The following is a 27,560-nucleotide window of genomic DNA, read 5'->3' on the forward strand; positions in this document are numbered from 1 at the left end:
CACTTTAGACCACATGAACTTAGCAGACATACACAGAACATAGCAGAGATATATTCTTCTCAAGCAAACACAAAAGACTATAGAATAAATTAAATCTAAGTAATAAAAGAAATCTTAAGAAACTTAACAACACTAAAATTATACCAAGATTTTTTCCTAAATACAGTGGAATGAAACAAGAAACCAAGGGGAAAAAAAGGTTTCTTCAAAAAATTAAAAATGAAACTAGCTTTTGACCCAGCTATCCACTTTTAAGAATGAGTACTAAGAATCCCAAAAAAAGATATTCATACTCATGTTAATTGCAGCATTATTTATAATAGCCAAGATCTGGGAACAGCCCAAGTGTCCATCAGTGGACGAGTGAATAAAAAACCTGTGGTACATAGACACTTTGTAATACTATGCAGCCTGTGGAAAAGAAGGAAATCTTACCTTTGCAGTGGCATGAATGGATCTGTAGATTATTGTGCTAAGTGAAATAAGCCAGGCAAAGAAAGACATATATTATATGATCTCACTTACATGTGGAATTGAAGAAACATGGTGAACTGAGGAACAAATTAATGGCAGAAGCAGAGTCATGAGAAGCAGAGGGATGCTGACAGATGAAAAGGGGAATGAGGGGATAGTATTAGCGATTGTGAAGAGATTAGTGAGATTATATATACATAACACATAGATACAAGTAACAGGATAGCAAATGCCAGAGGGAAGGAAGAGAGGGAGTCAGGGGGAGGAGAGCAAAAATGGTGTATTGAAGGGCACATTGTTTGAGCAGTGAGGGTGGTAAATGTCTGAGTGGAACATTTGGATCCATGTTAACACAATAAATTTAAAACTTAAATTTGAAAAAAAAGAAATAACTGTAAAATTCACAAATTTTTAGACGTTAACTACCTTCAACAGACTCTTTTAAAATGAGTAGATCAAACAAAATATAAAAGCAGAGTTAGAAAATATGCTAAGAAAAATAAAATTAAAAAAAAAATATTGTAGAATTTAGCAAAAGCAGCAGTGTGCAGATGTTAGTTTATAATGAAACATTAATATGAGGAGGTGCAATGTCTATCAACAAAAGCAAATAAACAAAATTTGGTATATCTATATTATAAAATACTATCTGGCAATAAATAATAATAAAATCATGATACATACTAAAATATGATTGAATCTCTAAAATATTATGCTAAGTGAAAGAAATTAGTCACAAGAGTTCACATATTGCATTATTCCATTTATAGAAAATGGTATATTGTATTAGAGACACATACAAGATTAGTGATTTGACAGGTTTGGGGAACGGAGTAAGAGATTAGGGAGTCCCATGTACAGAATTAAGTTGTCACTTGGATTATGAAAATGCTCTACATGAGTTCATCATGGTGGTAGCACAATTCTGTGAATAAATGAGGAACTGTGGAAATATACATTTGAAATTCATCAATTGAATGGTGTTAGAAATACGTGTTCACAGAGTTTTATTTAAAAGAAAAAATCTCTTGAAAAATCATCCATCAATTGTTTGTCAGTCATATAAAGGCTTTATCTTCCTTTTTTCACAAAAAGAGATTATACACACAATCACCCTCCCAACTTATAATACTCACATTCATCTATAATACCTCATATATCAGAGATGCATTATAGAGTTGATTCTTAGCTGAACAATAGCATTTGCAGACATACACATTTCTATAAAAAATAATTTATAATTTTTTTAGCTTATATAACATACACTTTTAATAAAAAAATGTATCACTTTGAGGAGTCAGGTTATATTTTAACTTTATCATTGATTTCTACTTGGACATAGGTCTGAACAAAGGCAGAGGGTTCAGCCTTTTGGAAAGAAGCATTAGTTCCACCAGGATGTCTACGAAGTGGAGTTCAGTTCTGCTGCTGCTACAGCTGAGCTGTTCCATTAGCCCTGCGTGTTGTGGAAAGGTGCTGGTGTGGCCCACAGAATACAGTCATTGGATCAATATGAAGACAATCTTGGATGAACTCGTCCAGAGAGGCCATGAAGTGACCGTTCTGACATCGTCAGCTTCAGTTCTTGTTGACCCCAACAAACCATCTGCTATTAAGTTTGAGATTTATCCTACATCTTTAACAAAAGATGATATGGAGCTTTCTTTCACAAAAATAGTCAATGAATTGACATACCTGCCAAAAGATACATTTTGGACTTACTTTTCACTAATGCAAGAACTCCTTTGGGAATTTTCTGATGGTGTTCGAAAGCTGTGTAAAGATGTAGTTTTGAACAAGAAACTTATGAAAAAAGTACAAGAATCAAGGTTTGATGTCATTCTTGCAGATGCATTTGGCCCCTGTGGGGAGCTGCTGGCTGAGCTACTTGAGATTCCTCTGGTGTACAGTCTCCGCTTCTCTCCTGGTGATAACTTGGAGAAGCACAGTGGAGGACTTCCATTCCATCCTTCCTACGTACCTGTTGCTTTGTCAGAATTAAGTGATCGAATGACATTCATGGAGAGGGTAAAAAATATGATGTATGTGCTTTATTTTGACTTCTGGTTTGAAACATTAAATCAGAAGAAGTGGGATCAGTTCTACAGTGAAGTACTAGGTAAGTCATCTTTTTACTTGGCAGTATGATATCTTAATATTTCTCATTCCTTTGAGGTGAGTTTGCATAAATACAAAGTCAAAAGAATTTGTTTTTTATAAGTAAAATCATGAAATAAAATTATAAAATGATCTCTCATTCTCACAAATATGGAAATATTTAAATTATAGGGCCACTGAGGAAATGTTTCATTTCATGTAGTTTAGTTATATTTAAAAACTGAACTTTTTGCCATATTATCTGAAGGATTATTTCACAATTGAGAAGTAGAATGGCTCTATGCAACACTTAGGAACCTAAACTTTGAGGTTTCTAATGATTTCAATCCCTTTCACTAAGTATTCACTAATCATCTGTTTAAAAACCTAAAATTTTGATGACAGTGAACCTGAAAGTAAGTGAAAATACTCCCTTTATTAAAGACAATATGAGTGAAAATTTAGAGAAAGCATGTCTCTGTCTATATTTTATGAAAATATTCCAGCTGTGTTACCACATTTTCTATTAATGCACAAGTTGGTAATGGACCAACTGCAATACCAGGAATTGAGCCACACTCTCAAAGCCTCAGTTTCTGAGAAATCTAAGATCAAGAGAATACCTTGATAAATTGTAGAAACTACACTAAATAATCTACAGATACTGTTTCCAGGGTAATGGAGGAATTAACTAACAGAAGAGTTAAAATAATTGTTTAAATGTGCCATCAATTCCTTTTGCAACATGACAGAATAAACAGCTGCAAGTTAAATTTCATAGTGGCTTGGGTTTCAACCTTTTCTCTGTATGTGATTGAACTGAGGTGATCTTAGAGAAAAAAAACCCTTACACTTTGTCATATGTATATATATTGTTCATACATATGAACAACATAATATCAAATAGGCACATTATATAAATGTATTGTCAAACCACTGTCATTTTAAAGAATTTTGAATACATTATTCTAGGCTTTTTTCAGAATACTAATTAGTATATTCATACTTCAGTATTCCCATTTCTTCAAACTTTTGGTTATTTTTTTTCCTTCAGGAAGGCCCACGACATTATCTGAGTTAATGGGGAAAGCTGAAATATGGCTCATTCGAACCTATTGGGATTTTGAATTTCCTCGCCCATTTCTGCCACATTTTGAATACGTTGGAGGGCTCCACTGCAAACCTGCTAAACCCCTGCCTAAGGTAAACCTATTCTTGAATGTTCTATGTTGTTTACTTTGCACTTTCCGTAGGAATGATTTTGTGACTTTTACTCAGAACATCTGATCACATTGAGAATCATATAGGAATCTGTGTAAGTGGTCTGACAATAGAAACTGATAGATTTCTATACTGTGACAAGAATTTGTCATTATTATTACAGAATAAAGAAATTACTTGGGAGACTTTTGAAATACGATCAGTTAAGTTAAGATTCTCATTAATCAACACATAAATTATCAACCATTAATTCAAAGAATCATTATAAAGTGATTCAATAGCTCAAGAGTAAAGGATGGATATGCAGGGGAGTAGTGTAGACAGAGTGTGTTCTCTCACAAACCAGATATTTTACTTGGAAAGATAAAATATAAGTAAGTAATAAAATTAGTGAGAAAAGCATTATCATAAAGAAAGAACAGCCTGACCTGTGGTGGCGCAGTGGATAAAGCGTCGACCTGGAAATGCTGAGGTCGCTGGTTCGAAACCCTGGGCTTGCCTGGTCAAGGCACATATGGGAGTTGATGCTTCCAGCTCCTCCCCCTGTCTCTCTCTCCTTTCTCTCTCTCTCTCTCCTCTCTAAAATGAATAAATAAAAAAGAAAAAAAAGAAAAAATCTTTAAAAAAAAAAAAGAAAGAACATAGTGCTTCTATAATGCTAGAAATAATCCCACTGGACTGGATCATAGTACCTCAGGAGTGACAACAGCAATCAGGGATAACTGAATAAAGTCATCCCGGGTTTTGTCCCTATTCAACAACAAAAATTTGTTATCTATCCATGACCATAGTGTATCTCTATAGAAGTTTGGGGATCCAGCAACAAATGCCAATGCTCCTGGAAAGAGACTCTCACATTGCCCATCAGGTAATAGGCAAAAAAACTCCACTACTGGCTGCGATACCCACAGGATATTGTGAATTAGTTCCTCCCCCTCATGGTTGCCATCCAGCAGTACCTGTAGAGCCCAGACTTGGACAGGCATCTCTGAGTTGGAAACAGTGGTGGGATTCAGCCGGTTCACACTGGTTTGGCATAACTGATACCTAATTTTATGTAGAGTTCAGCGAATTGGAGTTAAAATAGCACTTGTGATCAGGGTTCTCACTAAGGCAGGTGTCTGGACAGCCACTCAAATGGAAATCACAAATTTACATTTCTTACTCCTTTTTAATGTTCATCAGCCCAGCAACGTATTCTAAGTGCCCTTGGTAATGTTCATTCCATACATAGGTGAAAATAATAGCCGGTGAGGATGCCAATCAAGAAACTATACAGAAATATCTTAAATAACAGTTTTATTTTTTTCACCAGATATTATTTAATATTTTTCATTAATATTTATAAATTCTTTATTATAAATTAATCACATTTTGTGTATCTCTTTTATATTCTTATAGAAGTATTAAATGCATGAAGTAATAAACTACCTTTAAGTATATCTCTTTTATACTTAAAATGGTCATTCAGGTTAGAGAACTGGTTCTTAAATTATTTGAATACCACCACTGGTTAAGAGGCCTTTTGAGGAAGTCTAGATTTTCAGGAAAGTTCCAGAGCATGTTGGAGCACATGATATATGCGTTTACATGCATTGATTGGTGTGGCTGAGAGGAGAGCTCGACATTGCCAGCAGCGTTCCTTCTCTGAGGCAGCACAGCTTAGGGCTACAGGAGGCTGTCATTGCTCCCACAGGGGACAGAAAGAGCTGGTGAGTGGATGCTGTGTATTCCTGGAGTACAGGATGCTCCAAAGGGGCTCATTTCTCTGTCACAGCATCAGTATCTGGTGAGAGGGAGCAGACAGGAGAGGGCCATGTGAGGTTCCCAGAGGACATTAAAGAGACACAGTCCCTCCTGACAGCATTCTGTACTCCATCTGGAAGCCTGACCACAAACCATAAAGGAAACCTCTCCTACAGCTCCCCACAATGGGCCTGTGGGCACCTACAGTGAAATGCATTCCAAACCCATACCTCCTGTCTGCGACTAGCCCCATGTACAAGCTGCCAAGGACAGGACAAGAGCAAGATCTGCTAGAAGACTACGGGGCAAGAGCAGAATGCAGACAAGGGTTTGTCAGCAAGAGTGAAACCATAAACGAGTTGTAGCACCACCATCAGGACTGGTCCTTATAGGTTGAAGCGATGATAAATAAGTTTTAGAATTTTCCCACAAGAGTCTGTCAATATGATTTACAAAAAACACAGAACCTTGTGCACTGTTGGTGGTAATGTGAAGTTGGTGAAAACACTATAAAAACCAGTAAGATATCAAATTAGAACTACCATACTATCTAAAAATTTCACTTCTGAGTATTTTTCTAAAAATAAGAAAACCAGAATACCAAAAACATATTCATTATCCCATGTGTACTACATTATTATTCACAACAGCCAATAAATAGGAACAATTAAAGTGTCTGTTAACAGATAAGTGGTAAAAACTTGTAAAATACACTTATAGACACAAAGACACACACACACACATTCTACTACATTATTCAATCATGAATAAGATATTATACCAATTGGACAACATATTTGGACAGTAAAGGCATTATGCAAAATGACATAAATCACACTGAAAGAGACAAATAACGGATGATATCATTTATATAGTGAATCTAAAAAAGGTAAAGAGTTAGAAACATAGTAGAACGTGATTACAATAAACTGGTTAAAGTGAAATGGGTTGAGAAGAAGTGAGTGAAAGGGTACACACTTGTTACTTGAAGATAATTAATTCCAGGGGATAGAATAGTTATAGCCAACAATAATTACTCTATTATATAATCAAAAGTTTCTGTAAACTAAATCTTAAATGACCTCACGAAAAACACAAAAGGATAATCATGCTACCTAATACAGGTATTCACTAATGCTAAAGTGGTAATGATATTATAATTTATGGATGAATCAACTCAACTCCCTGTATTCTTAAATTTACAGAACATTATAGGTCAATTCTGTCTCAATTTTTTTTTTATAAATAAATTTTTATTTTAATGGGGTGACATCAATAAATCAGGGTACATACATTCAAAGAAAACATTTCCAGGTTATCTTGTTATTTAGTTCTGTTGCATACCCATCACCCGAAGAGAGATCGTCCTCCGCCACCCTCCATCCAGTTCTCTCTGTACCTCTCCCCCTTCCCTCTCCCTCCTTCCCTCCCCCCACCCCCCATAGCCAGCACACTCCTGTTCATGCCTCTTAGTCTCGCTTTTATGTCCCACCAATGTATGGAATCCTGTAGTTCCTGTTTTTTTTCTGATTCACCCATTTCACCCCGCACAATGCTACCAAGACTCCACCATTCCGCTATAAGTGATCTGATGTCACCCTTTCTCCTAGCTGAATAATATACCATGGTGTATATGTGCCCCGTCTTCTTTATCCAGTCCTCTATTTTTTTTTACAGTGATTAACAGCCTTTAAGCAAACTCTTGGCCAATACAGCAAGAATCCATAAATGAGTAGTGTCCTTAACATGTTCCCCAAGTCCAAGTTGGCCCCATCACCATGCCAAATCCCCGAAAAATGCAACCCAACCACAGTTCAGTCTGTTAGGAGCCGCCACAGGGAGCAGGAGTCCAGGAAAGTTCCCCACAGGAAAAGTCCGCAAGGCACTGGAATTGTTGTCACCATTCTATACTTTGCAGCTCATGTCCAAGTCCCAATGACCGCTGCTTCTAGCTGGTAATGATTCAGGCAGACTGGAAAAAACCATTTGCAGCATGCGTGGATATGGAGCTTCTGTTCTCCTCTGCCTGGAGAGCTGAGACCAGGTTGCTTTTCCCTGGAGCTCTGTGACTGTGGCCTGGTAAAGAGAACCTTGGGATACACTAAGCTGGGTGGCAAAGGTAAATTCATAATACAAGTTGGCATAAGGAGGAAAGAGAGCTCTAAATTAAGAGTAGGTCTCAGCCTGAAATATGAGTGGGGCATTGAGGTAGGAGGGATAAAGGAAACACTATATATTAAGCAAAGCAGCAGAAAATAGGACTATCAACACCCACAACAGAGATCTTTGAGGGAAGAATAAAAAACCTGACTATTCAGGCAAAACATAGTTAAGTGGCCCTTGTGCAAATGAGATCAGTTTACCTGCTTCTTAGAAGAAATACCCTAGGCTCATCCACAGTGTCGTAGATGGGGCCGACGGCCCTGGGCACCTTCAGCCTTCAGTGGCAAACCCCAGCTTTCTGGGCAAGGTTAGGTCATAGGTGGTTGGAGCAGGGCTGGAAGAGACTGAACCCTCCCTTAGAGGAGTGAGGGGGAAGCCCACCTTCCAGTGTCCCTGTTTCCTCACAGCAGAGGCAAGTAAGCCTGGCAGGCTTTAGCTCAATGACCTTCCTTTCCACTATTGAAGCAGGACCCAGATGGCATCCTATGAGACCCTTTTGGGTGTTGGAGCCTTTAAGGGTGTATCCTAAAAGCTGGTAGTTCCCCTGATCTCTATTGGGCTTTTTTCTGCCTCTAGGTATCTTAAAAGCCATTCTCAGAAGATCTCGCTGAGGGGTTTGAGGATCCCCATCCGCCTATATAAATCTTTTCCATATATCTGGAGCTATTTGGAAAAAAGACAAAACAGTGTTATTAGCTAGATCTAATAAAGAAGGTAGTAGTTTGCAGGCGAAAAAGATTTGGTGTCTCCTGTTCATCAGCATTCAAAAGAAATGTAAATTTTTTTTTTAAGTAAAAAGCATGATATGGTAGACCCGTCGGTGTCATTGGCCTGGTGTGCAGGATTCCCGGGTTCGATTCCCGGCCAGAGCACACAGGAGAAGCGCCCATCTACCTCTCCATTCCTCCCCCTCTCCTTCCGCCCACAGACAAGGTTCCACAGGAGCAAATCCATCCTGGACCCTAAGGATGGCCCCATGACCTCTGCCCCAGTCACCAGAATGGCTCCGGTTGCAACAGAGCAACATCCCAGATGGGCAGAGCATTCCCCCCGGTAGGCATGCCAGGTGGATCCCAGTCAGGCACATGCAGGAGTCTGTCTGACTGCCTCCCCATCCCCATCCTCAGAAATATACAAAAAATAAATAAATAAAAGAAAAATACTAAAAAAAAAAGGGGGGGCATACCCTTGTGCTAAAGCACCAGGGAGCATGGAGTGAGCTTGAGTATGTCCTATGAAACATGGAGATCTATGTTTCTATATAAGTCTTTGAAGAAGGAGGAACTGCTGAAATAGTTTATCAGCATTTGTCCCTAAGACAGCAGTCTTTATAGTGGGAACACCATACGTAAATATTTGCTGTCTGTCTATAGATTAAGGGGGGAATATGGCAAATGCTGAAAAGCCATGATCTTTGTGCCCCTCCCCTCCCCCAACCCCCTCCCTCTCCTCCCCCCACCCTATAACCCCCACACTGTTGTTTATGTTTCTGAGTCTCATCTTTATGTCCCACCTATGTGTGGAAACATATAGTTCTTAGTTTTTTCTGATTTACTTCTTTCACTCAGTATAATGTTATCAAGGCCCATCCATGTTGTTGTAAAAGATCCTATGTCATCATTTCTTATGGCCGAGTAGTATTGCATAGTATATATATACCAAAGCTTTTTAATCCACTCGTCCTCTGATGGACACTTGGGCTGTTTCCAAATCTTTGCTATTGTGAACAATGCCGCCATAAACATGGGGGTGCATTTCTTCTTTTCAAACAGTGCTATGGTGTTCTTGGGGTATATTCCTAACAGTGGTATAGCTGGGTCAAAAGGCAGTTCGATTTTTAATTTCTTGAGGAATCTCCATATTGTTTTCCACAGTGGCTGCACCAGTCTGCATTCCCACCAGCAGTGCAGGAGGGTTCCCTTTTCTCCACATCCTTGCCAGCACTTATTCTGTGTTGTTTTATTGATGAGCGCCATTTTGACTGGTGTGAGGTGATATCTCATTGTGGTTTTAATTTGCATTTCTCTAATCATTAGTGATGTTGAACATTTTTTCATATGCCTATTGGCCATCTGTGTGTCCTCTTTGGAGAAGTGTCTATTCATTTCTTTTGCCCATTTTTGGATTGGATTGTTTGTTTTCCTGGTATTAAGTTTTACAAGTTCTTTATAAATTTTGGTTATTAACCCCTTATCAGACGCTATGTCAAATATATTCTCCCATTGTGTAGTTTGTCTTTTTATTCTGTTCTTATTGTCTTTAGCTGTGCAGAAGCTTTTTAGTTTGATAAAGTCCCATTTGTTTATCCTGTCTTTTATTTCACTTGCCTGTGGAGACAAATCAGCAAATATATTGCTGCGACAGATGTCAGAGAGCTTACTGCCTATGTTTTCTTCTAAGATGCTTATGGTTTCACGGCTTATATTCAAGTCTTTTATCCATTTTGAGTTTATTTTTGTGAGTGGTGTAAGTTGGTGGTCTAGCTTCATTTTTTTGCAGGTAGCTGTCCAGTTTTCCCAACACCATTTGTTGAAGAGGCTGTCTTTACTCCATTGTATTGTCTTACCTCCTTTGTCAAATACCAGTTGTCCATAGAGCTGTGGGTTTATTTCTGAGTTCTCTGTTCTGTTCCATTGATCTATGTGCCTGTTCTTATGCCAGTACCATGCTGTTTTGAGTACAATGGCCTTATAATATAACTTGATATCTGGAAGTGTGATACCTCCCGCTTTTTTCTTCCTTTTCAGGATTGCTGAAGCTATTCATGTTCTTTTTTGGTTCCATATAAATTTTTGGAATATGTGTTCTATGTCTTTGAAGTAAGTCATTGGTATTTTCATTGGTATTGCATTGAATTTATAAATTGCTTTGGGTAATATAGACATTTTAATGATGTTTATTCTTCCTAACCATGAGCACGGTATATGCCTCCACTTATTCGTATCTTCCCTGATTTCTTTTATCAATGTTTTATAATTTTCCGAGTACAAGTCTTTAATCTCCTTGGTTAGATTTATTCCTAGGTACTTTATTTTTTTGGTTGCAATGGTAAAGGGGATTGATTCCCTGATTTCTCTTTCTGACAGTTCATTATTAGTGTATAAAAATGCCTCTGATTTCTGAGTATTGATTTTATATCCTGCCACCTTGCCAAATTCTTTTATCAGGTCTAGTAGTTTTTTGACTGAGACTTTAGGGTTTTCTATATACAATATCATGTCATCTGCAAATAATGATAGTTTTACTTCTTCTTTTCCAATTTGGATGCCTTTTATTTCTTTTTCTTGTCTGATTGCTGTGGCTAGGACTTCCAGAACTATGTTGAATAAGAGTGGTGAAAGGGGGCACCCCTGCCTTGTTCCTGATCTTAAGGGGATTGCTTTTAATTTTTGCCCATTGAGTATGATGTTGGCTGTGGGTTTGTCATAGATGGCCTTTATCATGTTGAGGTATGTTCCCTGTATTCCCACTTTGCTGAGAGTTTTGATCATGAATGGGTGCTGGACTTTATCAAATGCTTTTTCTGCATCTATTGAAATTATCATGTGGTTTTTCTCCTTTCTTTTGTTTATGTGATGAATCACATTGATTGATTTGCGAATATTGTACCAGCCTTGCCTCCCAAGAATAAATCCTACTTGATCATGGTGTATGATTTTTTCCATATATTGCTGGATCCGGTTTGCTAATATTTTGTTGAGGATTTTTGCATCTAAGTTCATCAGGGATATTGGCCTATAATTTTCTTTTTTTGTGTTGTCTTTGCCTGGTTTTGGAATCAGAATTATGGTCGCCTCATAAAAGGAGTTTGGAAGTCGTCCTTCCTCTTGAATTTTTTGAAATAGCTTGAGAAGGATAGGAGTTAGTTCTTCTTTGAATATTTGGTAGAATTCACTTGTGAAGCCATCAGGCCCAGGACTTTTCTTTTTTGGGAGTTTTTTGATAGCTGTTTCAATCTCATTTGTTGTAATTGTTCTGTTTAGGTTTTCTGATTCTTCCAGATTGATTTTTGGAAGATTATATGATTCAAGGAAATTGTCCATTTCATCTAGGTTGTCTAGTTTTTTGGCGTACAGTTCTTCATAGTATTTTCTTACAATATTTTGTATTTCTGTTGTGTCAGTTGTTATTTCTCCACTCTCGTTTCTAATTTTATTTATTTGAGTCCTCTCTCTTTTTTTCTTGGTGAGTCTTGTTAAAGGTTCATCAATCTTGTTTACCTTTTCAAAGAACCAGCTCCTGGTTTCATTGATCCTCTGTATTGTTTCTTTAGCCTCTATGTCATTTATTTCTGCTCTGATCTTTATTATTTCCTTCCTTCTACTAGCTCTGGGCTTTACTTGCTGTTCTTTTTCTAGTTCTTTTAGATGCAGGGTTAAGTTGTTTATTTGAGCTTTTTCTAGCTTCTTGAGGTATGCCTGTAATGCTATAAACTTCCCTCTCAGGACTGCTTTTGCTGTGTCCCATAAATTTTGAGTTGATGTATGCTCATTATCGTTTGTTTCTAGGAATTTTTTAATTTCTTCTTTGATCTCAATGTTAACCCATTCATTGTTTAATAACGTGCTATTTAGTTTCCAAGTGTTTGAATGTTTTTCAATTTTTCTATTGTGGTTGATTTCTAGTTTAATGCCATTGTGATCAGAGAAAGTGCTCGATATGATTTCAATCTTCTTAAATTTGTTGAGCCCGCTTTTGTGCCCTAACATGTGGTCTATTCTAGAGAATGTACCATGAGCGCTTGAAAAGAATGTATATTCTGCTGTTTTAGGGTGAAAGGTTCTGAAGATATCTATTAAATCGAGTTGATCTAATATGTCCTTTAAGTCTCCTGTTTCTTTGTTAATTTTCTTTCTTGAGGATCTGTCTAATGATGTTAATGGGGTATTGAAATCTCCTACTATTATAGTGTTGCTGTTGATCTCACCCTTTAAGTCTATCAAAGTCTGCTTTATATATTTAGGTGCTCCTATATTAGGTGCGTAGATATTTATAATGGTTATATCTTCCTTTTGTATTGCTCCATTTATCATTATGTAGTGACCTTCTTTATCTCTAACTATGGTCTTTGTTTCAAAGTCCATTTTGTCTGATATAAGTATTGCTACCCCAGCTTTTTTTTCATTTCCATTTGCGTGAAATATTTTTTTCCATCCTTTTATCTTCAGTCTGTGTGCATCTTTTGATTTAAGGTGTGTCTCTTGTAGACAGCATATGTATGGGTCCTGTTTTCTTATCCACGCAGCTACCCTATGTCTCTTGATCGGATCATTTAATCCATTAACATTTAAGGTTATTACTGATATGTAATTGTTTGTTGCCATTTTTTTTCTTTAAAACTGTTTTTCTCTTTTGCTATATTCTTTTTTTTCCTTTGATCTGTTTACAAGAGGTCCCTTAGCATTTCCTGCAGCCTTGGTTTGGTTGCAGTGAAATCCTTGAGTTTTTTTTTGTCTGTAAAGCTTTTTATTTCTCCTTCTATTTTAAATGATAGCCTTGCTGGATAAAGTAGTCTTGGTTGTAGGTTCTTGTTCTGCATTACTTTGAATATTTCTTGCCATTCCCTTCTGGCCTCAAGTGTTTCTGTTGAGAAGTCAGAAGTCATCCTTATGGGGGCTCCTTTGTAGGTGATAGTCTTTTTTTCTCTAGCAGCTTTTAATATTTTCTCTTTATCATTTAGCTTTGGTAATTTAATTATGATGTGTCTTGGTGTTGGTTTCTTTGGGTTTCTCCTTAATGGAGTTCTCTGTGCTTCCTGAACATGTGAAATGTTTTCCTGCCTAATTGGGGGAAGTTTTCTGCTATAATATGTTTGAACAAAGTCTCTATCCCTTGTTCTTTCTCTTCTTCTTCAGGAACCCCTATGATGCGGATGTTATTTCTCTTCATGTTGTCACAGAGCTCTCTTAGAGTTTCCTCAGACTTTTTGAGTCTCTTTTCTTTTTTCTGCTCTGCTTCCATGCCTTTATTTATTGTGTCCTCTAACTCACTGATTCGATTCTCTGCTTCATCCATCCTGCTTTTAATTCCTTCCATTGTATTCTTTATTTCAGATATTGTATTTGTCATTTCTGTCTGATTCTTTTTTATTATTTCAATGTCCTTTTTTATATTTGTTATCTCTTTATTTAGGTTTTGGTAATGGCCATCTATGGTGGTTCTAATATCTTTGAGCATCCTAACAATCGTTATTTTAAACTCTGCATCTGGTAATTTGGTTATATCTGATTCACTTAGGTCCTTTTCTGGGGATTTCTCTTGGTTTATTTGTGTTGTATTTCTCTGCCTCCGCATTTTATCTTCTCGAGAGTGGCTGTGATCACGTGCTCGGGTGCACAAGGGTTGGTGGCCTTGGCCTTTGCGCCGCCCCTGTGTGTGACGTTATGCTCTGTCCTGAGGGCACTGGCAAGCACCTTTGCTCTGCTGCGGGTCTCCACCTGTTTCCGAGCTTTCGCCCTGCCTTTGCACTCAAGGAACAGCTGCTAGCCTTGGCTTTACCGCCAGGCAGGGCTGCGTGCCCAAGCTCAGCTTCGTAGTGGAACTCCGCCTCTTCTGGGCTTTTGGCTCCACCCTCGCAGGAGGAGCAGGCTACCAAGTCAGACCGCAAGCCTGGGTTGCACGGGCGGGGCAGGGATGTGCTCCTCTGCCCTTGCTCCGGGGCTGGTTTCTACCCTTTCTGGGTTTCCCGCCCTTCTCCCGGAGGCTGGATTACAGGCTGCCGGCAGCTGAGCTTGGCCGCTTTTGCACGCCCCCTTCTCCCTAGCCGGGCAAGATTGAGCTCACACCTGAGCCCACTGGTGGCCAGCCGGCTTCCGCCCCTGCCAGCAGAACCGCGCTTTTGTCGCCCGCTGCCGCCCGCCCTCTGGGGAGCCCTCAGCCGCGTGGGTGGGGGCGTTGCAGCTCGAACCCTAAGACTCACTACTGTAGACCCGAAAGCTCCCTCCTTCTATGCGACTCTGCTCTGAATGCTGCGGGGGAGCTTGTTTGGCTTCTCTCCTGCTTCCCTTTGCTGGTATTGCGGTTTCCGGGGGAAATATTTACTTCAGCTTTGGGGAGTGACTCGTCCCAGGGGTTAGGGTGGCTATCTCCCAAAATGTTTTTCCCTATGCCTCCTAGATTGCACTCTCTTCCTGTTACTGTGGTTCTCTCCCCTCTCCCTCCATCTCCAGGAGCCCCGGGTGAGTGTTTGTGAGAGAGATGTTCTGCGTGGTCCCTTTAAGAAGGATCCTGGGTCTGAGAAATCAGACTCTCTCACAAACAGTATCCTGACTTGTTTCCAGCTAAATACTGTCCTTACGCTTCTTCTGGGCTCTGGGGCTGCAGGTTGGGGCTTTGTTCCTGGGGCTCAGGACCCTTCCCCCTCTGCTAAACTCACTTCCCGCCACGCGAGTCTCTCCCTGCTGCCGTTCGCTCCGAGAAGCTGGGCAGCCCTCTCCGCATCTCCGCTTTTCCTACCAGTCTCTGTGTGGCTTCTTCAGCGTTCCTTGGTTGAAGAGTCCTTTTAGTTTAGTCCAAAGTTGGTTTTTCCAGCTGATAGTTCATAGAATTAGTTTGTAATCCACATTGGTTCTGGGAGGTAGATGCTGGTACATCCGCCTACTCCAGCGCCATCTTGTCTCTCTCTGTCTCAATTTTTAAAGAAAAGCTTGAAAAAATAATTATAATGAGAAATCAATTTTTTTTGTATTAGCAGGGTCACACAATTTTCTAAAGAAATAAAAATAAAAAATTAAAAGCAGATCAAAGGTAAAAGTAGATAAGTATGAAGGTTGGACCAGATTCTGTGAAAGTTTTGGCTCCTTACACATTTGAGGGTGATGATAGAGAAATTACATTTAGCAATCAGAAATTTTTCTCACACAGAAAGTAATAATATTCAAATATTCATAAAGATCAGGTAACACAGTCAGAAAATCTGAAACAATCCCAGGTAACATGACTTCAATATATATTTTCGGTACATTGAACTGAGCTATTCAAGAGGGTAACCAGCCCTCTGCTTCAGAAAACCAAGCTGAACCTCTCCCACTGGAGGCAGGTGCCAATATTAAATATAAAACATATTTGTCTAACTTACAAAGAATTGTTTTCCAACTTAGAAAAGTCAAACCCAGGACTAATCACAATCTACCCTCATATTTTATTTGGTCCCTAGAACATAGAAACTTTAAAAATGAATTCACTAAAGAAGCAAAAGTCCTGCCATTACTGATGGTTTATTAGTTAGGAAATCAAAGTATTACTGATTATAAACAGTGAGTACAGGTTAATAATTACCTGGGTAAATGAAGCCTTATTTGTTTTCATACGACTTACTTATATAAACAAAAAAAAAGCAAAGTTTGGTGTACCTTGCCCAGATAATTACAAAAGAAGTAACTATATTACTAAACTAGTTACAAGTGATAACCAGATATGATGGTAACTGAAACTATTTCATGATTAGGATCTATTTTACATTAGCTATTTCCAATAAAGAAAAAAATGAGATCCGACCAAATGTCTTATAATCTTTTGCTTTACAAGCTACTAGAAGGGACAAACTAATAAGACTTTGAATGGCAATTAGGGGAAGGGGTGCACAGGACCACACAATCCACAGCAAACTCTTCTACAGGGGCTACTTCCAGGCTAGGACTCCTATTTACTACTGTTCTTTAATGTTCATTCTGCTGCAGCAAGCTAGCCTCTGTCTTCTACACGGAATACTCTTCCATTCCAGGGAAGTGCTATGCAATATTCTCAAAGACCACCTCACACCACTAAAGCCTTTAATCCCTAATCTGAAGGTGTCACAGTAAAGAATGTAAGCATTTAGAAAAAGAAAATATGTCATTACCTGGTAAAATAATCTTTGTCCATTGAATGGGACCACATTTATCAAAAATGTTTGCAGGTTAAAATTTGCTGTATGTTATCAGCTAAACTGAAACCTTCTGGTATTATCAGGATTCAGAATAAATAAACAGCATCAAAAATAAATTGAAGGAAATTTTAACCCAGGCTATAACATAACTGAATCCCTAAGGATATTTTCCTAAGTACAATAACACTCACCATAGATATATACTGTATGATTACACTAATGTATGCTATAAAACTAGCAAATTTATAGAAAGAGAAAGACGAATGGTGAGTGCTAGGAACTGGGAAATGAGAAATGGTGAATTACAGGATAAGAAGCACAGTTTTCATGCCCAATGTGAAAGAGTTCTGGAGAAGGGTTGCACCACAATAAGGATAACTTTACCTTGTAACTGTACACTAGAAAATAGTTAAGATAAGTTTATATTGTATGGATTTTAACACTTTTAAAAAACACAAACAATATACTAATAACTCATAAGGCATAATTTTCTCTCTTTAATTGTTTGTAGCAGTCCATTTAGTAGTGGTCACTGCACTGCTGCTCTTCTGTAATGGAAAATATTCTTCCTTCAAAGGAAATGGAAGAGTTTGCCCAGAGCTCTGGAGAACATGGCATTGTGGTGTTCACCTTGGGCTCCATGGTCAAGAACATGACAGACGAAACAGCCAATGAGATTGCATCAGCTCTTGCCCAGATTCCTCAAAAGGTTTGATAAAGTAACATTGAGTAAACAACTTTAAGTGGGTTAAACTCTGTAAAGTGTAGAATTACAGAAATTTCTACATAAAAGTTAAACTATTCTGATAGCTTCAATTTACCTCACTATCAATTTAAAAACAAAGTACATAATAGCATGTTTTTGTTTAACAATGACTTTGACATTAACATAGTTATCACCAAAAAGTATATTTAAGAGGTACACTGTGCAGTTTGGTATTGTCATAGTATGGTAGGCAGGAACTGATAGATATCACCTAATCTATCCAGTCGTTTACTCTATTTCCTTGCAGGAATCCTAGGGTACAGTACAAAGTACAGATGTTCTGAGAAAGCAGTAAAATTTTTAACAGTAACATACACTGGAAATGGTAACAGTCTGAAAGGCGTCTCACAGTTTAGGTTTGGCAGGTGATCCAGGCCTCTCTTCCCCTGAATTCTGGAGTAGCCTGCTCAGTGTGTTTCTCAAGGTGATACTGAGAGAAAGAGTGTCCAGGGCTCACCAGCTGCATCAGACACAAACCAGAACAGTGATTGAGAGAAAGAGAAATGCCGGCCTGTGAAAAAGAAAAGAAAACGTCCCTGGTCAGCTGGGCCCTGCTACATTCTGAAGCAGGAAGACATAAAAGAAAGGATGGACATCGGTTTAGCCCTTAGGTGACACTAAATTTTATAAAATGTAGTCGGAAACAACCTGTGAGAATAACTTTTCCTGATACAAGAGGAGGAGGAGCAGATGAGGAGGAAGAGGAGAAGGAAGGTGAAGAGTTGGAGGAGGAGTGAGGGGAAGGAGAGGGGGATATAAACAAGAGTCAACCAGAAGCAAGGCGAGGAGGGGACATTTTCAGGAACACTCTTTTTCAACATAAAATATGGTAGAAAATTATTGAAACACGTAAAAATCACTTAAGTCTCTGGGTATTTGTGAACTACTTTTCATCTCATAACTAATGTGAATTTCTCTTTATCACATATGCTATTTTGCTAAGAATCTTAAGTTACTTTCATACTCACATAGCAAACAGATGTTCGTTTATGAACTAGAATCTAGCTTGGTAGTAAAATGAGAATTTGCTGGACCATTTATGATTAAACAATTTTAGTGAATCAGAGCATTGTAGCACGTTCTGAAGTGCTGATAAATCAGTGGAATAAAATGCAGTATCATCATCATATTTGGTCTATAAAGATGTGTAGTATTATTTATGATGGGCCAATGGACTTTTCTATATTTTAAGAGAATTTTCTATCCTAAACAGGAGTGATTATAATAGATTCATGTAAGAAATACTTGGAAGTAGTAATTAATAATTAGTAAACTAAACTGAGCTACACAAACTCATTAAGCAGAAATTATGTATAATGGATAATGAATTGTTAAATATAACAAAAGTTAATTCTCACAAATTACTGATGGTAATAATAATTTTTTAAATCAAGATGTATTATTTGAATAAAATAACTTTTGAAACTAGTGAATATAAGTAAATCACTTTCTCATCTTTCAAAAAGAAATACACAGGTGACCATTAATTAATACACAGGTGACCAATAAAACTGGAAGATGAGAGCCAGTATAATCAAGAGTGAAAACAAAACAAATGAGTTGATTATTAGTAACCTGCTGGTTTTCACACTACAATTATATAACTCCGGTACTTAAAAATTTTATATACTTGAATTGGTCATTGATAATCTCATTGTGTAACCCCTAAGTATGAAACATCATAACTGAATTCATACCTGACTGAATATAAAAATAAGTGCATGTAATACCAGCCTGTACTATTCTTACATCAGTGTTTTATTGGATCTCATTCTGTATATGTTTTGTGTTCAGTTGGTTATCTGAATTATGTAAAGTGTTTAACTAGATGTCTTTAATCTAAATAGATTTCTGATGTGCTATAACTCTGTAGTTTAAGTTATCTAATATATTACATTTTTACCCTACAAGGTGATATGGAGATATGTTGGCAAAAAACCAGCCACCTTAGGGCCAAATACCCGGCTCTATAAATGGCTGCCCCAGAATGACCTTCTTGGTAAGACTCTGGAAAACACTGAAGTCAGACTCAATTTGTCAAAAATAATAAACAGTTCACTAGGAAAGAAATTTATTAAACATTTGTAATTGAAAACAAATGACAAATAAATTATAAAATAAAAATTAATTTTTATATCAATTTCTGTCCTAGGATAAAAGTTAAGATATATCAGTTGGCATCTTGTTTTACACAGTCACATTTTTTATAGCCACATACAAAATATTTTTATTTCATGTGTAATGACCTCTCACAGAAAATAACTCAACACTTTCTCAGTTATTATTCTCCTAATTTTCTATTTATATCAAATTTTAACCCACTGTAAGGGTGTGCACATGCCCCTGAAAAATATTAGCTCCGTTATTATTACCAGTGACTTTCCATTTTCCATTAAGAAAAAAATAAAAATCCCTTTTCAAAATAATAATATACCTTATGATGTGTAGCTTTTCCTTCATCTGGGCCCTGGGCGAAGACTCTCACATTACCTGCCTCCTTGATTCACTACTTATCAGACCCAGTGTTTTCACTATTTTATTAAGAGAGTATATTATAACATACTCCACCACACTTTTTTATAAACAGTTTTTTCTTAATGCAGAATATTCTCTTTCAATTTGTCCACTGGCAACTTGTACTTTTTTCAAGTTGCTAGAAATACACTAATCTTCCATGTAAGGCTACACTGTCTCTCCAGCAGATTTAAGTGCCTCATCTTTTGAGATCAGAAAGACATTTTTAATATACCCTAAAGTGTATATATTCTGTTAAAAAATACATTTTCTCCATCAGTGCCTTTATCACCAACTCTCCTTTTATTCCAAAACTTATATTTCATAATTTGCTGAAATTCACCCAATCCTAGGTCATCCAAAAACCAAAGCCTTTATCACTCATGGTGGAACCAATGGCATCTATGAGGCGATCTACCATGGGATCCCCATGGTGCGCATTCCCTTGTTTGCGGATCAACCTCATAATATTGCTCACATGAAGACCAAGGGAGCAGCTGTCAGGTTGGACTTCAACACTATTTCAAGTAAAAAATTGCTCAATGCATTGAAGACAGTCATTAATGACCCTTTGTAAGTATCACATATTTCTTTCTTCCTTTTTTTTAAGTGATAGAGTGGTGATAGATAATGAGACAGATACCCTTATGTGTCCTTATTGAAATCCACCTGGCAACCCCTATCTGAGACAAATGCTCAAATCAACCAAACTATCTTCAGTGCCTGGGGTGACTCTTGGACCAATCAAGCTATCCTCAGTGTCTGGGGACCCTCCAAACAATTAATCCACTGTCTCTGAGAGGGGAAGAGAAGAAGAGAAGAGGGAGAAGATTAGGAGTGAAAGAAAGGCAGATGGTTGCTACTTGTGTGTGCCTTGACCAAGGATCGAACCTGGGGTGTGCACACACCAGCCAATGCTCTATCCACTGAGCCAACTATCCAGGGCCACATTTTTCTTAGTAGATACTATTTAGAGATAGGATATTTTCTCAATGGTGCATATGAGTTTCACCCTATTTTAAGATGCCAATTTTGACATTATTAAAATAATTACCCATCTTATATATATTTTTATTTTCAGCTACACATTTATTTCAAAGTTGGACTTTAACCCCATGTATTAATGGGTAACTACCTAGCACAACAATTTTCACCTCCAAGTTTTAAAGTTATATAAATAATTGTAAAGGTACATTTTTTAAAATATGGTAGAGCACATAGAAGGAAAAGTGATAAACCAGAAGAAAAATTATAAACTCTTTCAATTCAATACCTAAAATATTTGCTTAAGCAGTGGTGGCACAGTGGATAGACCGTAGACCTGGTACTCTGGAGTTTTGAGTTTGAAACCCCAAATTCACCAGCTTGAGTACAAATGATTGGCATGAGTGCAGTGAAATCAGCTTGAGTGTAAGGTCAACGTCTACAGCTCAGGGTTGCCAGCTTGAGCATGGAGTGACTAGTGTGACAGCGGGATCATCATGCTCCCAAAGTTGCTGATTTGAGCCATGCGTCACTGGCTTGAACAATAAGTCACTGGCTCGACTTGAGCCCCCAGGATCAAGGCACATATGCGATGCCATCAATAAACTACTAAAATGAAGCACCTATGAGTTGACACTTATCCATTTATTAGTCTGTGGTTATTATTCCTGTTTCCAACTTTAGCTACCATGAATATTGCTACCAATGTTTTCTGTGTGAATACACTTACAGATGTCAGTAGTTATAGCAAACCCAAGCTGACCAAATCATTCAAACACAACTAATGTCAAAGTTCATTTTAAAAATTAACTACATTTACTATTTAGAAGCCATGTTTATATAGAAGTGTACTAGAATATTGTAAAAAACTAGTGATCATAAAAAGATGCAGCGATACTATTATCAGACACTTTAGACCAGAAGCACTAACTAAAATTACAGAAAATATCTTTCATAATGATACAAAGATTAATCTGTCAAAATAATACATATTATTATTTGGTAAACCCTACAAATAAATCCCCATATTAAACAGTAAAAGGAGACAAAAACAAAGATCCAAATGAAAACCTTCATCATAATAGTATGTTTTTGATGATCTTATTCTATAATATAAAAAGATGACAAAAAATAAATAGATAAAAGTTTTGAAACATGATTTTAAAATGTAACCTATTTTACATACACTCAAAAGTGCAGAGCACTTATTTTTAAATGTATAAGGAATAATAATGGAACTTAACCTACATGCTTGGTCAAAATCAAGACTCAGTATTTAAAATTATTCAAATCATAAATAGAATAGGTCCAATTCAACTAGAATTAAATCAGAACAAAATAAACCCTAAACTACAAAAAACTATGTAAATTTTGGAAATTAAGTAACACATTTGTAAATAATCCACAGTCAATGTTATAATCATAATAATACATGTACCTTCTTCTCAGCAACTCCTCATATAAGTATATATACAACAGATGTATAAATATGTAAATCTAAAGATATACACTGATATGTGTTATGTATATATGATTTTGGCTAATCCCCTTACCTTCTTTGATCCCATTCCCTTTCCCTCTTCCCTCTGACACCTGTCAATCTGTTCCCTGTGCTCCTACTTTTGTTTCTACTTTGTTCCTCAGTTTACTTTGTTCATTAGATTCCATATATAAGTATATATTTGTTTTCTCTACCTGCTTCATTTAACTTTATTTAATCACCAGGTCCATTTAAGTTGTCTCAAAAGGTAAGACTGCTTTCTTTTCTACGGCTAAGTAGTATTCCACTGTGTAAATGTAGTACAGGGTTTTGTTTTTTTTTACCCATTCATCTAAAGATGAAGACTTGGGATGTTTCCAGATCATGGCGATTGCAAACAGTGCTGCAATGAACATAGCAGTGAAGCCAGAGACGCAGGGGGAGGTAGAGGTAGAGGTGTAAGCAAAACGGTGTGGAAAGAGACTTTGAATAAAATATGGGGGGCCACAACGTGGTGTATAGAGTGTGTTATATTGAGTACAACACCCAAAATCATGTCAACATAATAAATTAAAAATTAATGAAATTTAAAGATATATACAGAAATATTTACATTAGCTTTAATAGAAATAGCTAAAAAATATTAATCCAAATATACATCAAACATTGTAAAGCAGTTATCTATAATACTATCATACATCAAATACTATACAGCAATACAATTAACGACCCCTACAGAAAAGACAAAATCAAATTAAGTGTTACTGTACGTTTCTAATATATAAATGAGAAAAACTAATCTATGATGCTAATAGTAATAATAGTAGTCAATTTGTGGCAAGGATTACAGACTAAATGATCAAAGAGAATGGGAAGCTTCTAGTAGCTTGTGGTATTCTGTATCAGTATATAACTCATAGCCATATTGTTATATTGAGTGCATGACAATTTACTAGGTAATTATCAAATTCTGAGCTGTTGACTTAGAGTAGGTGTAATTTTTCTATTTTTCATACTGAAATGAAAGATATGCTTTATAAAATGTATTGTTTGTTTTGAGGAGGCAGTAAGTTAGTCAAAGACTGAGTTCTTTCTTTGCTCACATTTATACAACATAGTTTCATGCGGAAATTATACTAATTTCACAAGCCAGTAGCATGCAGAATAATATCCCTTAATATGCCAAATAAAAAAATAACATATATCAAACTAGTGACTAGATAATCACAATATTTCTCCAGACAAGAAGATTTTAAGGAATAAAGTCCAAATTCAATAAAGAAACAGTGAGTGTCCAAGCAGGAGCTGATTTCCAGCTGCCAGCACAAGAATAAAAGTCCCCAGTTGCTATAGCACATTGCTAGGGAGCAAAGACACCAGAGTTGGAGGCTGGCTGATCTCTTTCACAGGGCTGCTCTGAGCTTTATTACCACTTTCTAAGAGACCTGTGTGACTGAGACAGGAAAGAATGCCCCAAGGGTCTCCTGGTCCTTTTTAGGTTACTAAAGAGTCACCCCGCCCAAAACAAAAATCTCAAATAGTCCTCACAGACTGGCAGTAATTTAGTCTAAATGTTTCCTTGCCATAGTTGCTCCTCCATATTTTGTTACCAGAAAGGCCTCAGGCTGGGAGTTGGGGTGAGTAGGGGTTCTGCTTATAAACAAAAACCAAATGGAGAATGATATCCTGGCAGGACTTAATTAATTTTTACATCAAACAACATATGTTTTCATTTTTGCCATAAAGAAGTGGATTCAAACAACATCACTTAATTCATAAAAAAGTAGATTTGAAGTCACATTAAATCAATGGACATGTATTTAGATATGCAGAAATCAAATAGTGAAAAAAAAGGACAAGGAAGAAATGCCTTAGGGCACTGTAAGTGTGGCAGGAAAAACTTCTCTGAGTCATGATATGGACACAGGACCTTCCTCAGACTTAAAAGCATCCATGAGTGTCTCGGGGAAGAGGGGAGGACTTTCTCACAAGAGGGACAGAGAAGAGTACAAAGGAGCTGAGGTAGAAACATTCTTGGAAGCTTTAGTAAACAAAGATCCAGAAGGTGAATGTGACTACAATAGAGTTTGCCTAGGACAAAGTCATAGGAGAGGAGAATGCCAGGATCTGTCCATTGTCAAAATGTAAAATACAACGCAGCAATTTAGCAGATTTAATTGGCTGTATTAAGGAATTCACAAATTGGGCAATATGGCATTAGCAACTAAAACGGATCTCAGAGGAATTTTGCCAAATGAAAAGTTTGTATAGGAACAAGGTTTTGGCAGGGGAGTTATTAGCAAAAGAAAAGAAAATATTTTTTTAGACTAGGGCTTCTTTTTCTAGGAAAGGAATGAAATGGGCTTCATTATGCAGATTGACTCTTCTCTCAATGGAAGATGGATAGGGCCCAAGTAACAGATTACTTCATTGGTATCAATACCAGTCTGATTGACTAAGATTATATTTCTGGGAGAAGTTGAAACTTCAGTTAAATCAGACAAGAAATCTGGGTTTGCCATCATGGCTGTTTAACAAGAGTAATGCCAGTTAGGGTTTACAGTTTTCTGTTTAACACCAGGTAGAGTGTTGTAGGCAAAAATGATTTGGAATTGATTGGAAAGGGTTGGGATGCCAGATGGCCATTTTGAGCAAGAAAGGTTCATAATTTTATGTGTTTTAATATAATAATAGATTTATGAAGAGAAGAAGAGAAGCACAGGGAATATTGAGGAAGCATTTCTCCTGTTATTTTAGAGTTCCTTTAAATATTTTATAGTCATTGACCTAAAACTGCATTCCCCATCATATTTATGTAGAAGAATGAAAGTCTAAACTTATCAAAAAGTTTTCTTTCATTACTATATTTACTGATGTTTAGAGAGAGGAAAAAGAGAGAGAGAAAACTAAGGTGAGGGGGAACAGCAGGAAGTATCTACTCTCAGCGGGTGCTTCCCCCATGTGCCTCAACAGAGCAATCCCGGGAACTAAACCAGCAACCTCAGTAATCCAGGTGAACACTATTATCCACTGCGCCACTGCAGATCAGGCTGAAAAGGTTGTGTAATCTTTATTTGAACCAATAACTGAGAACAGGCCCAAATCAAAATCAACAGATGAGAAAATGTCTTGGACAGTGGCAGTGTGGCAGCCCATTTATGCATTTAGAATAAAAAAAGAAGCATAAGAAAGTTACCTGATATCCATTAGTGCTAAATTAAGGAGGAAGAGAAAAACAAAGTGGAGGTGAGTGTTGAGGGGAATTAGAATTTCTAGACTGGATAAAAAGTAAAATGTAGAGATACATACAGGTACTTCATTACATTATTAGGTACAGAATAGCTGACATTTAACATTTATAATAAACACAGCTGGCATGTGGGCTACAAAAGAGGTTTGTGGTCATTGTGCTCTGGTGCCTGTGGTTATACGTACAAAAATTACTCTCACATTTCAGAGGTCTGTTATCCTAGATGCATAAGAACAATGAACAGGCCTATTTGGGGTAAAGATCAACCTCTTACTAGAGAAGCTATATGCTTGGAATGAGATTTCTACCTGGACAGCCCAGATAAAAATTTATGATCAGTTTGCCCTGTGTGATTACTTTGGATCACTGAGCTTGACAGGCTTATTACGTGGTCCCCTGACACTGTCAGGTCTGCTGTGTAGTCTCTTTATTTTCACACTCACAGCACTTAGAATGGCTCCTATCATTTCCTGAGCTAAAATGTGTAGCTTCCCCATCTTATCATCCATTTTCATTTTGTAAAATATTTATCACCAGAAAATTTCAATGTGAAAAGCAATCATCTATAAATACCCAAATAAAAATACAATTCTGCAATTCTATGACATTTATTTGAAATATGTTTATGACAATTCAAAAACCTTTCTTGAAAATGATTCTCTTCAGCAAAATATCTGTCTTTCATTATGGGTATCTTTGTGTCTCCTTTAGATATAAAGAGAATGCTATGAAATTATCAAGAATTCACCATGACCAGCCAATGAAACCTCTAGATCGAGCCGTCTTCTGGATCGAGTTTTTCATGCACCACAAAGGAGCCAAACACCTGCGGCCAGCCTCCCTAGACCTCACCTGGGTCCAGTACCACTCTTTGGATGTGATTGGGTTCCTGCTGGCCTGTGTGGCAACGGCTATATTTGTCATTACAAAGAGTTGTCTGTTTTGTTGTCAGAAGTTTGTTAAATCAGGAAAGAAGAAAAAAAGAGAGTAGTTGTTCTGAGGCCTGAAGCTGATATGCCTCATACTTGGGGCCTGTTCCAATTATTTCAGCAAAACGAACTGTGATATAAACAGCCCTACTTTCTTGACAAAATGACTATTCAAATTTAGCTTCTCAGATCAAAATTTGTTTTCAAAACATTAAGTATCAGTCTAAAATTTGAAAATATTCATATCAAAAAGGTAAATAAATTGGAAAAAATAAAAATAACAATATAACTATATGAGTAAATATTAAATTTTACTATTCAAGCATTAGGCATTTATTCAAAATATCAGTAGAACTGAGAAAATGCTCAGAATAATTTCATGGTTTGTGGCATATTTTGCTAAATAAATTGTTTAATAGTTAGAATTGTTAAAATTTATTTATCATTCCACTTCATTATCGGACACCTGTAATGCTCCTCGATTTTATGGTTCATTCAGCCTCAGCATCACTTCTTATCTAAAGGCACAGCGATCCACTTGCCTTCTTCCAGTTTAAGTCATTTCTTATAAAAGTGTTATGTGCATTTAGAAATAAAACTGATAGCTCCTTCCTATTATAAAACTGAGCCACTTATGAAAAACATTGGTTTCAGTAGCTTATTCTCTTTACCACATGACCCCTTAGAGAGATCACCTACGGCTTTCATCTCATTTCAGCCTTGATGATGGTTGTATGGTTCCAGTAATAGGTTTGATAACACTGGGGAAGAAAATGTTTGTTGCATCCGCAAAAACACTTGTTTTACCTAATTCCAGTTGCTGATCTCAAATCTGACAGTTTTTTTCTGTAAACTACAGTTGTTTTGCAATTCAAGATTTTAAATTTTCATCTTATTGTAAAATTATCAACATTTAGTTTAACATAATGAAGTAGAATGTCTTCTTGGGCATCATCTTTGTGAAAATATAATAATTTATATAATGCAGTATAATGCAGTAAATACACTAATACATTAAAAGATATGATTGCATCAGAATTTGTCTACAATTTTGAAATAGAATGTAGTAA

The 27,560-nt window shown here is 37.0% G+C and overlaps 1 protein-coding gene across 1 annotated transcript; it reads left to right on the forward strand.

Annotated features, from left to right (window-relative positions):
- Window positions 1-1,841: 1,841 nt before the first annotated feature.
- On the forward strand, window positions 1,842-26,799 carry LOC136338171 (UDP-glucuronosyltransferase 2B31-like). The gene is made up of 6 exons (XM_066280281.1): window positions 1,842-2,593; window positions 3,626-3,774; window positions 17,145-17,276; window positions 19,245-19,332; window positions 20,201-20,420; window positions 26,273-26,799. The coding sequence occupies exons 1-6, from the start codon at window positions 1,873-1,875 to the stop codon at window positions 26,550-26,552; spliced, it is 1,590 nt and encodes a 529-aa protein (XP_066136378.1). The 5' UTR covers window positions 1,842-1,872; the 3' UTR covers window positions 26,553-26,799.
- Window positions 26,800-27,560: the final 761 nt, after the last annotated feature.

This window comes from Saccopteryx bilineata, chromosome 5 (genome assembly GCF_036850765.1).
Source record: "Saccopteryx bilineata isolate mSacBil1 chromosome 5, mSacBil1_pri_phased_curated, whole genome shotgun sequence".
NCBI classification, from domain to species: domain Eukaryota; kingdom Metazoa; phylum Chordata; class Mammalia; order Chiroptera; family Emballonuridae; genus Saccopteryx; species Saccopteryx bilineata.